This window comes from Gobio gobio, assembly GCF_949357685.1.
Source record: "Gobio gobio genome assembly, chromosome: 7".
Lineage (NCBI taxonomy): Eukaryota > Metazoa > Chordata > Actinopteri > Cypriniformes > Gobionidae > Gobio > Gobio gobio.
In genome coordinates this window covers 33,234,460-33,248,504 of record NC_137103.1, presented here as the reverse complement: position 1 = coordinate 33,248,504, position 14,045 = coordinate 33,234,460, and the positions used below count along the sequence as shown (strand labels likewise).

At 36.5% G+C, this 14,045-nt stretch overlaps 1 protein-coding gene across 8 annotated transcripts in view; it reads right to left on the bottom strand.

Moving 5' to 3' along the window:
* The window catches only part of lrch1 (leucine-rich repeats and calponin homology (CH) domain containing 1), a 54,133-nt gene that overhangs the window by 18,170 nt on the left and 21,918 nt on the right, over positions 1–14,045 (bottom strand). For 7 of the 8 annotated variants that reach the window (XM_079821241.1, XM_079821239.1, XM_079821242.1 and 4 more), the window contains exons 3-9: positions 11,582–11,708; positions 11,092–11,197; positions 6,987–7,123; positions 6,784–6,914; positions 3,905–3,992; positions 2,991–3,096; positions 2,211–2,296 (exon numbers count right to left, since the gene is read on the bottom strand). In XM_079821241.1, the coding sequence (XP_079677367.1) occupies positions 2,211–2,296; positions 2,991–3,096; positions 3,905–3,992; positions 6,784–6,914; positions 6,987–7,123; positions 11,092–11,197; positions 11,582–11,708 (781 nt within the window). The remainder of the gene's footprint in view (positions 1–2,210; positions 2,297–2,990; positions 3,097–3,904; positions 3,993–6,783; positions 6,915–6,986; positions 7,124–11,091; positions 11,198–11,581; positions 11,709–14,045) is intronic. The other variant, XM_079821236.1, reaches the window with a different exon arrangement.

The following is a 14,045-nucleotide window of genomic DNA, read 5'->3' as shown; positions in this document are numbered from 1 at the left end:
TGTTAACATGTCTGAAAAATGCAAAAAAAAAAATTATTATTCTATTTTACAGAAAACATATCGTTAGAAATGTCTAAGGTTTTATTATAAAATATTAAATTATAATAAAATAAAATAAAACTGTGACTGTAATGTCTTCATTTTTGTCAGGAAATCTTATGCATCCAATGAGAGAGAAAAAAAGTACTGTACACTTTACAGAATATAATAAAATAATATAATTTCTGCATCATTCTGTGATGTGAAGCACATCTGATCTCAAAAGTAGGTTATTTCAAACACTCAATTAAATGTTCTCTTTTGTTGAACAACAGGTTTGTAAACGCTTCTCATTACAAGTTTAGAAAGATGTTTGGCACATGTTGCCTTTGGCTTTTCGCAGCGTTGGTCTGGTCCTCCAGGTAGTGTCGGGTTCGCTACCTCAGTGCGCACTGAGCTCTGCATGACAGTTTCCAACTAAACTGCCAATGACTCACAGCGCTTGCAGAGATAGCGCATGTACTGTGAACCAATCGATCCGCCCTGAACAGTGCTGCGCTTCACCTGCATATATATTTATTTAAAAATGGAAGCCTTTGCGATTTCACACAAGCACAAAAAAATTCTCACATCACACAAACGAGCTCTGTCTCACATGATAAACTGTATCGCACACATGCTACTGGGATAAATGTATTCATCGCACAGACCGATTTTTTTGTAGCACGTGCAACATATATGCCGCACTGTACAGCCCTGTTATACATTTAATATTTCTAGTTATGCCAAGCTCTGGAATATTTTATAAATTCTTCTTATTAATCCTTATGCAGGAAAGAAAAGTAGAAAAGGCATGGAGACTTTGAATATTGTTTAGGACAATGGGATGCGCTTGGTGTTGGTGCCAATCAATTAAGCAATAGATATGAATAAATTTCTGACAGCAGTGGCGGCTCTACATTGAATTGCACCCTGGGCAAGACCTCCTTCGAGCGCCCCCAATTATCACTATTGATTAGTAGCTTATAGCATGCATATTAGTATATCGGCTATTTATTTTACAAATATTAACGCCTTATTCAGCATGACCACATTGTTTGTACATCCCGTATCATATAGGAATGTAGCCAGGTTTATAATCACTGAGATCCCAAATGTGAGTTTAGGGGCGTTCGGCGGCATGCTCCCCCGAGAATTTTTTTTATTTCTGTGATCTACATATGTCCATTTTAAGATGTTCTGAAGGCCAAAAAATTTGATAAAAATAGCTTGAAAACCATGTCAGTGGGTAGACATTTTCATCAGTGAAGAAAGTAGTAAACATATGGTTAACTGATATTTATATGTTTTATTAATCATTTTCGTAGACACGTTAATTTACTGAAGGCTACCAGGAAAGCTAGGTAACTAAGTTTATTAAATTAATTCGCAATATGCACACATTCAAAACTAATCTTAAGCCCAATACAGGCTGAAAAAAGCTGAGCTTTTTTATTTACTGAATGCTACAAATGGAATTATATTCATTTACAATGTACACATTCATTATTAATCTTGCCTAATCTGGCTTTGTTAGTATTTGTTAGTTTGTTAATTTTTCTTTGTTTGTTAATTACATTATGAATCACATTACATAGGCCTATTTTCAATTAAAAATGGCGAAATTAGACAAAAGTTTATTCATTTGCCTGAATATTTTTGTAATTTGTTCAACATTTCTGACTTGAATAAGGAGATCAAATATGAAATATGTTGAGACGCGCTGATAAAATTTGCGCCTCATCAGCTTCTGTGTGAACATAAAGCCCGCCTACTCTGATTTGATTGGTTTTCTCAAATATTTTGACATTGACGAGTAGTGACAGACCAATGAGGCTCAGATGAACACACACACCTCTGCTTCTGGAAGAGACCCAGAGGTGAACTGTTCCCCGCGCCCCCTCCTCCCTTCTCACACACACAACCAAAGTGCACGGCACCTTCTAAGCAAGCAGGGATGCCTGCAGCTGCAGTCTGTGCAGAGGGCATCAATTTACCAATTCCCCACTCAGTGAAATGATAGATAGAAAACCGATTCGCGGCGCAGAGGATTTATTTAGTTTTTTTACCTGCTAGTGCCGCCCCCCATGTGTCATAAAAAATGCCGCCCCGGGCGACTGCCCGGTTCGCCCGTGCCCAAAACTGCTACTGTCTGACAGAGCATAGAAAAGAGCAATTTTGATCATGCTTACTTTGATATAGTTGACGAATGGAGAGCTGAGTGCAGAGTCTCGATAACCCAGATGTTCCTTAAGAGATTCCGACGGACTTCTGTCTGCTACAAGACACACATAAACATGGATAAATTATTATAATTGACTATGATAGTGAGTTTTAGATGAGTTTTAAATAGATTTGGGTTTTTTACAGACACTAAATGTAAATCTAAAGGAAAAATAAAGGAATTAAAGTGCAGAATTCACTGTCCACAACTTACAATTACCTACCAATGTAAAAGACTTTCTTTAAATGCATTTTTTGTTTAAAAAAATAAAACAAAACTGACATTATGTCATAAATTGTTATCAATAGAACTTAATTGGGACTCTGGAACATTCCTCTTACTGAAACCAAACAAGCTCAAATTCAGTCTTCTAGAATGAACTGCACACATGTACACACAAAGTGGACATGTCAAGTAAATCTTATTGAAAGCTTAAAGAGTAAATGACCCTCCCATCAGCTTAGCAGTCACACACACTTTTTCTTTCTTCCTGCAATGTTCTCAGTTTTCATCTCCTCCTCCCTTAATTCTCCTTATGTGCTGACACTGACTTCCTAGCCAGTATCCACACTTCCTGTCCGGGACCCTCCCATGGGCTTAACCTTGGTCTCATGCACACACTTGCAGGCTGTCTAAAGTCTCACAGCAATGTTGTGTCAGCCTAGTAAGAGGATGTTTCTTTTTACAGGCCTTCAATATCCTGTGTCAACACAAGTGAGGGTGTGTTTGCGTGTGTGAGCAGCAGCACCTGTCAGGGCGCTGATGTGTTCACTGGAGTCGTCTTTGCTCAAGCCCTCCTCCTCTGTGATGTTGGTCATAGGCACATTCAAGCTGAGACTGTCTTCATCTGAAGGCTAAAAACACAAAACCACAACATCTAAAACAAGTGAACTGAAAGTGAAATCACATTAGGCCAAGACTTTCTAGCACATGTAACACTACACTGCATTCTATTCACTTTTACTAATCACTCATTTCAGCCTTAAAATTATTTTTTAATAGGCAGTATTTTCACATTTATTATCCATCATTTATATTTTATTGAAATGATAATGGCAAAATAACAGTCAATCAGAGAACAGTTAATGTTTAACCCAGAGCTGTTGTGAGCGGGATTTTGGACCAATGCGATTTTTACTATGGGCGGGGTTACCCAACATGACACTACAGAGAAACCAAACTACTGACACTGTCCTGACACTAGGACTGTGTTTTACAACCACAATTGACCTGACAGTGACACTGTATGCTACATGATAATTGTCAAATACCAACTAGACCTTTGTCCCTAAAGCATATGAGCTCAGTTTTGCTAGAGTTTTCTACTGCAGCCCAGCCATAAGCAAACTAACACATATAGCTAAACAAATGCTTTTAACAGTGTTATTACCTAAAATTTGCAGCATTGATGAAAACAGTATATAGCAGATAAATACCTATACACCAAACATGCAAAGAACATAGACAAGATGGTCACACTCTTCTCTTCCACTCAAACAGGCGCACACCCACCCACCCACACACACACACACACACACACACACACACACACACACACACACACACACACACACACACACACACACACACACACACACACACACACACACACACACACACACACACACACACACACACACACACACACACACACACACACACCTCTGTAGCAGAAAGGCGTTTGTCTCCATTATCACTGCCTACCCCAGAGTCACTGTCAAGTTTCTTGTGCTGATCAATGTCCTCAGTGCTGAGACAAAAAGAAGAGTGGGATTAGAAGTTAGGGTTCGCATAGGACAGAAAGACAGAGAAGTAGCCTATGTCTCTCATATGAGACAGGGAAATAAATCTTTTGGTCTCTCTCTCTCTCTCTCTCTCTCTCTCTCTCTCTCTCTCTCTCTCTCTCTCTCTCTCTCTCTCTCTCTCTCTCTCTCTCTCTCTCAGAAGAGTGACCCCCTGCAGTCTATTAAAAGGATTCTCCTGAGATAAGGATGATAATGACAGCCAACACACATACACGTACGACCTGGATTTTTTTGAGACTCCACACTGTATTCCACATTCAGATCTTTTTATACACCCATCTAGACGTGCATGATTTGATTAAAAAAAATTATATATAATATCTGAATATATATATATATTCAGACTATATAAAGATTTAATATCTCATATGGCTGACTACGACTAAAATAATAAAAGAACATTGGTTTTGACAAAGGATTCAGATTTCTTTTCAGTTCATTTCTCAGTCAAGTTTTTATAATATAATATAATTCATATAATATAATACAATATAATTCATATAACTAATATAATATAATATAATATAATAATATAATATAATTCATATAATATAATACAATATAATTCATATAACTAATATAATATAATATAATATAATTAATATAATATAATATAATATAATATAATATAATATAATATAATTAATATAATATAATATAATATAATATAATATAATATAATATAATATAATATAATATAATATAATATAATATAATATAATATAATATAATATAATATAATATAATATAATTGTGGCGAGCAGCAAGGCTGAGGGACCGTGAGAGCGGGACGAGGCCGCGGTCATTATGTTTGATGAGCGCCAGCTGCGTGTCGCATCGGCCTCCTGTCTCACGGAGGAGTGACGGGAGTATAAAGGAGGAGCGACAACAGTGAAGGACGAGAGATGACCAGGCCTGGATTTTAAGTTGTGTTTTGTTATGTGTGTGCGCGGCAGTCGTCCGTGAGGGACTGGCGCTTTTACTTTCATTTTGTGTTCATTTATTTGATTAAAGTGTGTTGAACGTTCACCGGTTCCCGCCTCCTTCTTCCCACATGAACTAACGTTACTACAATAATATAATATAACAAATTAAATATTATAACAATAAAACAAATCCTTTAATTTTCTGACAAAATTGGTAATTATTAAAAGAAAACCTGTGAGTTTGTGCAGGCATATGTTGATAATTGTTTTAACAGGTGTCATGACAAGGATTTTTTTGTTCTTTCACTTACAATGTTAATTATTATTTTTTTGCATACAAAAAAACACACACATACAAACACACATATACATATAAATGTGGAAAAACTACTATTTTCAACCTTAATTCTGACCCTCTGTCTGAAATGACCCATCTTTAAGGGGCGGCTCCTTTAAGGCTTGTCAGTAAATGGCCACTGTAATGATTGGCTAATGTCACTGCATAGGAAACAGCATCAACAGCCGCTCGCTACTGCACCTAAGTAAGTGTTTCGAAAACATTATACATATCAATCATATAATCCAACCAGAACGGCATTAAAATAAAACCATCCACTTGTTTTCGATGCTGGGATACTTCTGAATTCTGAAGTCTGTACAGAGATGCAAACAAGCTGTTTAAACTGGATTTGCTTTTGACGCAACGCTTAAATTTGGTTACATTGAAGTGGGCGAGGCTAATAGTGCAATGAAGTCAATGTCTTGATCAGGAGGCAGTCATACACAAATGTAAAATGCAGGATGTTTAAATGTAAGACCTCTTAAATGTCAAAAGTTTGTCAAATTTGATTTCTCATGTCATGACCCCTTTAAATATATATAGATGATATATAGATGACAGAACATCATTTTCCTTATGTGATTTAATAATCACCATCAAGGGCATAGATTTGGTTTGAACATTGGGGGGGTTGAATGTTGGTATGCTGCCTGTAATAAAAAAAAAATAAAAAAAAATGTATGTGTATTGTTATTGAATAATGTATTTCTTCATATCTATCTATCTAGGCCTACATGCTTTAACTGATTACAAATTCAACATATACAAATATGAAAGAGAAAACATTTAGACATTTATGTTAAGATTTTTACATTCCACCTTAAAGCATTTTTTTTTTTTTTTAAAGGGAAACACATCGGCTCTTGAACAACTGTAAATCATTGATAATTACAGACACTATTAAAAAGTCAACTAGCAAAACAGACAGCTGCTTTGGTAACTTGTTATAGGCTACTGATAGTTATAGCTAAATACATTGCAATGGCTTAGCAAGCTTAAATATGTGTGGTGTGTACTTAGCTATTACACAATATTCTCATACCTCATTCTCAGTACATGTTTTTTTTTTTTTTGCATCCCTCTCTGACCAGTAGTTAAATATAGTCCGCTGTGCAGGCCTTCTCTTCATTTTTGGCGCTAATGTTACCGTGAAAGTGCGACTCATTGGTTGGGCGTTACCAATCAGTTCAATGGAGGGGGAGTATTTTTTGTCTGATTTATTATGGCAAACAAAATTATTGTTACAAAATAAATGAATTCTACATATTTTTCATTTGATCTACTGTGATTTTCATGCTGAAATATTGGGGGGGGTTGTAACTGATGGATTTGAATACTGGGGCGGGGTTACCTCGACCCCCCCCCCCCCCCCCCCCCCATAAACTACGCCCCTGATCACCATAAAACAATTTAAATGAATTTAAACACAATTTAATTCAATCACTCTACTTGATAAGCATGACGACTGACCTCCCATTGGTGGGCCTTGTCAAGCTGAGGCGGTCTGTGACGGGAAGGTACAAGGCATCGGCCATCTTGTCACTACGACAAGCCTCCATGGCGAGGTATTTAAATATATGAATTTTGCCCTTCATGCAGATCTAAAATCAACAAAAATAAAGTCAGATATAGTTCACTGAGAGCACTGGGTATAAAATGTGCATGTGTGTTACCTGTGCAGGAGGGCTCTGAAGTGGATTGATCTCCAGCAGTAGTGATTGGAGCTGGGCCATTTTTCGATAGCAGACAGGAATCGTAGAAACCTTATTACAGGAGAAATCAAACTTGACCAGGGGTAAACCTGCCAAATCTAAAAACACACATAGAGAAAATTACTAAACCACAAAAGTGAATACATTTTGCACCACGGGAGCAGAGGGGGCTGCCAAAAGTTAAAGTGCCCCTATTATCCTTTTTTAGATATTACCTTTCATGTAGTGTGTGTAATATAGCTGTCTGTGAATGTAAAAAGACTGCAAAGTTTCAAAGATGAAAATGCATGATAAATTGAGTTATTGCCTCCTTAAAGAATAAACTCATTCTGAACTGCTTGAAACGAGTCGTCAGTAATTCCTCAAGCTCGAATTGATACGGTAAAACCGGCACCATTGCTACTATTCGCATCACTGTGTATAGTTAGTGGTACTTTATTGTTAAGCCCAAGCTGAAAATTGATCTTTGGTCTCGCCACACAATCACAGAACAGTTAACAGTACACAACATCCAATAGATACATCCACAATGACAAAATTAAAATATTCACATTTCCTACCTCTTATTCAAAAGACTTATTGCATTTGGTACAAAAGTTTGTTTATATATTGCTTTAATTGCTTTTGGCACTCTATAATGACGACGTGATGGTAATAATTCAAAACCATGATTCAAGGGGTGTGCTGAGTCTCTTGTTATAATCAAAGCTTTTCTCTGAACAGCAATTTGGTATAACTGAGCGACTGATTTTTGCTTTAATCCTATAATTTTTCCTGCTACTCTTGTAATTCTGTCTACTTTAACTGTATTTGCCGACGTAACTCGTCCGAACCACACTGTAATATTATACCCTAAAGCACTCTCAATTAGACCTGTATAAACTCTTTGCAACACAGCTTTGCTCACACAGAATTCTTTCAATTTCCTTAGCAAGAATAGCCTTTGATTTGCTTTCTTACAAATAAGAGCCACATTATCAGAGAAGTTCCATTTACAGTCAATCATGATTCCTAAATACTTAAAGCACTTATAGAAGTGCTAAGGAAGCCTCTGGAGCTGAAATTCAGAAATGGTAATGGGCGTTTCGTTTCCGACACGTGCAATAAGCGGTAGACCAATCACAACAATCTGATCGATCAGAGCAGAGTAGGCACTCAGAAAGGAGGGGTTTAAAGAGACCGAATCCTTTATCAAACCGTTTCAGACACTGTGAGAAAGTAGTTTTTTTTAACCTTGGACGCATGTAAACATATTGCAGGAGACGGGGGCGCCTTAAGATAACCAGAGGGCCCTGGGCTACAGCATTACAGTACGTCCCCCTACCCCAGATAAAAATGTGATATTAGCTTCCTGCAAACTCTTTGTCAAAATGTATCTTGTCGATACACCGGTTAACATTTACAACACTGTGTGTATGCTGCGTAAAAATATGGGTCAAATATAGGTGAATATGCAAATTCACTCTTTGCCAGTAGGTGGTGCTTATGGAACAGCAGAATTATAGCGGTTACATAAACAAAGCAGCATTGCAACACTATGTTATTACAGGCATTACAGACACACGGAGGTAATATGAAAAGAAAATGCCATCAAAACTTTCCTGGCCGAAATGTGATTTTACAGGTGTGATATAAACACCAAAAACAGAAAAAAAGTTTGCACACCAAAGCTCCAAAATGTGCAAAAAGTTTTAATAGTGGACACACGTCTTCATCAGACCTGTGTTGCTCGAAACGTAACCCGTGTGTGTGAGTCCACTCAACATTTCTTTTGTCGAGCACCAAACTTTGAACATATTTTTGCCTGTGATGTGTGTGCTTTTTTCCTGTTTATGATATAAACACCATAAATTAAACCAAGTGTTAATTATTCATCAGCAATAGATCAAAACAATCACTTGGCATAAATGTGGGCTATTCAGGGATTGTAAACTGCTCTAAAAAACGCGTGAGCACGTAGAATGCACAACAGCACCTTGTTTTTTACTTGGAAACATGCAGTGCTTACATTTATTTAATTAAATCATAGCCTTTTGAAGCTTATATCACATTTAAGCAATATTCCAATTACTGTTTTCTCCTGAAACTACGATTGAGACTTTAGCAGCACCGATGGAACACAGAGGCCGGATCTAAAACCTTCAGATGACACGCAGATTATATCCACGCTTCTGTAAGTTACTGAACACGCTTTCAGCGCAGAGCGCCTCTCTCGCACTATATGACGTGTCTAGTCCGGTTCAGTTCACACAGCAGGGCTTCGCTGAAAATGCTGTTGCGGGTCCTGAAAATGTACAGGTGTGAGTTTGTTCTGCATTTGCCACAACTGTAAACTCCCATACATACAAATAATTAGTTGAAAAATATAATTTTCTTGGAGCCAGTAGGCCCCTGGGCTTCAGCCCATGGATGCCTGTGCGTTAATGCACCAGGGGAGACCGCCAAAACAAATTGAAACCTTTAAAATAGCATATTAGGGGCACTTTAAAACAGTAGGGAACCAGGAAAAGACATGCACACAACAGCTCTTGAAAAGAAAATAAGAGATATTCAGTGTTTGGAAGATCGATAATAAAGAATCAGACTATATCATCTTAAATCCAAAAAATCTTAAAATCTTGTTGGGTATCAGCAGGCCTTTATAAATGTTTTTTTCTTTCTGGTTATTTACTAAAAGACAGCAAGAACAAAAAAGTTTATCTCTCAGGCATTATATATTATCAGCTTCAGCACTCATTTTGTGCTTGGAGAGCATTGTGTGTTTTTCATAACCTGCCAGCATAATTTAGCTGAATAATTAGTTGAGCTGCAAAATCTCAGCCACAGATCTTTTTTTTGCCAAGGTAAGCTGTTGATATAACTCCAGCCACGTTTCAGACAATGCTTGGCTCACATAATAATTTTAGCACTTTTTCTTGCTTTTTTTTAGGGAACACACCCACACTTTACGTTTATGTTCTTGGTAGTCAGCTTTTCTTCAGAACAACTTACAAAACTGTTCTGTTAATGGTAGTTTATATAAGTACAACATGAGGCTGAGCGTTTTATTTGGCTTTGTTACAATATGTAGTGAATGTTTCAAAATCATTGCTTACTGAACACCATGTACGAAGGAGGGATGTAGCGGCCAGACTGGGCAATAGAGTTTGAAACTGGCTTGAGAAAAAGCACTTGATGTTTAGTATTTTGAATACTCAAGTAGCAATCTGAATGCGCTCAATGGGTGTCGTAACAGCAATCTGCGAGAACTGAACTGCATTACTTAATGTGTCGGTTTACCCAAAATGTTAAATTCTGTCATAATTTACTCACCTTATTATCATTCCAAACATGTATTAATTTCATCATTGAAACAAATGAAGATATTTATAATGAAATCTGAGAGTTTTCAGTGCCTCCATAGAAAGTCCATTCCGCCAAAACCTAAGCACATTAAAAAGTGCAAGAAGACATCATAGAAGTATTTCATATGAATTGAGAACAAACCTAATTGGTTCTTGCGGAAGTTCAAACATGCTTGCATGACATGCAAGAAAACCCTAATTGGTTCTCGTTTCAGCTTTCGTTTACCATATTTGATGTGTTAATTTGTTTATATATGTTTAATAAAAGCCTAAATTAAATCTGTTCATAAATATCAAGTGGTTTTGTCTCTTCAGAAGATTTCAATTACATTTACAATGTCTCTATGAACATTTTGAAGCATCAGAGTTTTGTTTGCGTAAACTTTCAATGGGGGGACAGAAATCTTTCAGGTAAAAATATCTTCATTTGTGATCTGAAGATGAATGAAAGTCTTTTGGGTTTAGATAGCACAAAATAAGGGTGAGTAAATGATGACAGAATTTGTATTTTTGGGTGAACTAACCTCCCTGTGATTTATGACACAGAGAGGGCCATGAATAAGAAGGTTGGTGGCGTCGAGGTCAAACAAGGGGTAGATTTCCTGTAGCTGTGGAGCTACCGGAGGATGTTTTTATGGGCAATGTGATGAGTAGTGAAATAATTTCTGCAGAGATAAGAAGGTTGGAGGAGGGATACATACACACACAGATTGCAGACTCACCCTCTGGTAGAACACAGAGAAGGTTTCGGTGCACATTGAGTTCCCTCAGAGCTTTGAGTTGGCCAATGTGGCGTGGAAGAGCTGTGATTTCATTACAGCTTACATCCTGATGAGAAAAATGTAGAGTTGCATGTTTATCTTCTCAAACACAACCTTCTACACAAACATCTCATTACACTAAGTACTAAGCACTTGTTGTACTATATTTGGTTGTAAAATATGAGGGGCCATTTCCCACCTAACATAGCCCCACAAATCCTGGTCTGTGTCTGTTCTCATTTAAGGTTACAAAAGAGAGCAAGAGGAAAAAAAAGAAGAACTACCAGAGAATAAAAACTAGAGAGAGAGAAAAGCAGTGCATTTAACATAAGCAGATATGAGCCAAGTCGCGAAAGGGTGAGTCAACATGGCAATTCATAAAACACAAAGTATCACAAACATTTCATGCATATGCAGACGTCGGAGGTACAGCACACACGCTCACACTTACCAGCTCCATGAGATTGGTGAGCTGGCCAATGCTTTCTGGAAGTGCGTTGAGTTTGTTATTGCTGGCGTTGAGGACTCGCAGAGGAAGACCACACACACACGCTGGCAGCACTGACAGCTGGTTCCGGCTACAGCACGCAACATTCAAACAAAACACGTTACAGCATCTTTCTGAATGCAACTCCTCAAGCAGAAATATTTAGCTGGAAAACTTCTTTCTGATTGATCAATGACAACATTTATTTATCAAAGTGGGGTAACCACTGTAATCTTTTAATTTGCCTACCCTCTTAGTATTTTCTTTATAAGGGATATTTTTGTCTTTGACATTTTGTTATTTGTATATATTTCTGTATATTTAAATCCACTTTAATTTAACCTCATGTGTTGAAGTGTACGTCTTACCTGAAAATTAAAGTTAAATTTTTTTTTTTAAATTATTGATGCTAATATAATCTCTAACAGAGAACATTTTTTTAAATAAAATACTTTTCACTAGTATTCTTAGACTTAGACCCATTGTATATGCATGTAATTAAATTTATATGTGTGAAATTTATAGAAGGCTTATATTATTAAATATTATAAGAGAGGCTTATGTGCAATATTAACTCATAAAAGACTGATATCCAAATATAAATGATAAATAATCTGTTTTCCTGTAACACTTCATCATTTCTTTCTGTACAATATTAAACAGGAAAAAGACTGACTTCAGGGAATTGTTCATGGGTTCAAGAGAAGTAATAGCTAGACAAACTTTGCCTGTTATGACTAGAGGATGACAGACAAATATACAGTTTTTTTGCTGTGTATGTGTGTGTGTGTGTGTGTGTGTGCGTTGAAGGAGGCACCAGAGGAAAAATATATAAATCTGTCTCTTTTAGCTTTCTTTTGGCGCTTCCATATTCGTATTATCTTTCATCCATTTTTCATGACCTCGCTCGGTTTTTCTGCTTGATTTTCCATCTCCAGTTTATGTTCACTCTTCTCAACCGTTCAAGAGCTTAGTGCTTCATTAACTTCTTACAAAACAAATTCCAGTGCTAATTAACTCAGTGTGAATATCAGGCCTTCTGCAGGAGACATTTGGCTGAAGAGAGAGAACCCAAACAGAGCAAACGTGTATGTGGCTGTGACTGTGGCTGTATTTACATTTAATAGATGTGAACAGAAGCAGGAAGGACAACCAGAGGGAAAAAGTAAAACATGTTTATTTGGTTCACTTCACTGCAGTATGTTATATGTCATGCACTTTACGTTTTGGGTTGTCCTATATGATATTTAATATATTATCCTATATGTTATGTTTGGAAAAGAATGCTAACATAAAAATTATATGACTGCTCAAAGGATTGGGGTCAATACGTTTTTTTTTTTTATGTTTTTGGGAGAAGTCTCTTATGCTCACCAAGGCATTTATTTGATGCATAACTGTCACATGATCCTTCTGAATCAATCTAACACGCTAATTTGACGCTCAAGAAACATTTTGTATTATTATAAATGTTGAAAACAGTAGAAAACAATGTTGCTGCTTATTTTTGTGGAAACCGTGATACTTTTTATTTCAGGATACTCCGATGAATAGAACAGCATTTATTTGAAATACAAATCTTTTGTAACATTACAGATGTCTTTACTATCACTTTTGATCAATTGAATGCATCCTTATTTCTTAAAAAATGTTTTTACTGACCTCAAACTTTTGAATGATAGTGTACCACAAATTCTATCCTTTTTTATCCTTATTGTATAAATATTGTATGTGAAACAAAATGCAATATGCACTGATAAGTGTTTTAAACAGTTATATGCTAAATTGTTGACTCATAACCTTTAGGTTTAATTTCATTCATTTATTTTATTTTATTTATGTTGTATGTTAAATTGAGTGGGTGGTGTTCAGTTTTCATCTTGGCAATAAATATGATTATTTTGCAGTTTTAATCGAATTTGTAAAAAAAAACTTTTGTCAGTCTAATAAAGTAATGAGTCAGGTGGGAGATTGTGGATGTTTATCACAGATCATTCATCCAAGTGGATATAGAAGGTCAAATTCATCACATGCATTGTAGGACAAATCTAGTAACGCGTCATCAGGGTAATTCATAGTAGAATGTAGTATAGAAGAATGCTATTTTGAGCATACTCTCACATTTTTACATTTTCCCACAATATTATGTTAATGCATTTTGAGACTAAAGACACAACTCAATGCCATTTATCTCTTTGAAAATGTGTGTGTGTGTTTGTGTGGTCCTGATAAACCCTACGTTATGTGGACAAAATATCCCCACAAAGATGGCAATATCCGAGATCCTTGCCCTTGTGGGAATATTTCTTGGTCCCCATGAGGAAAACAGCTTATAAATCAGACTAAGTGATGTTTTTTGAAAGTTTACTGTGATAGATAGGTTTAGGCGTACGGTTTGCACAGTATAAAACCCATTACGCCTATGGGG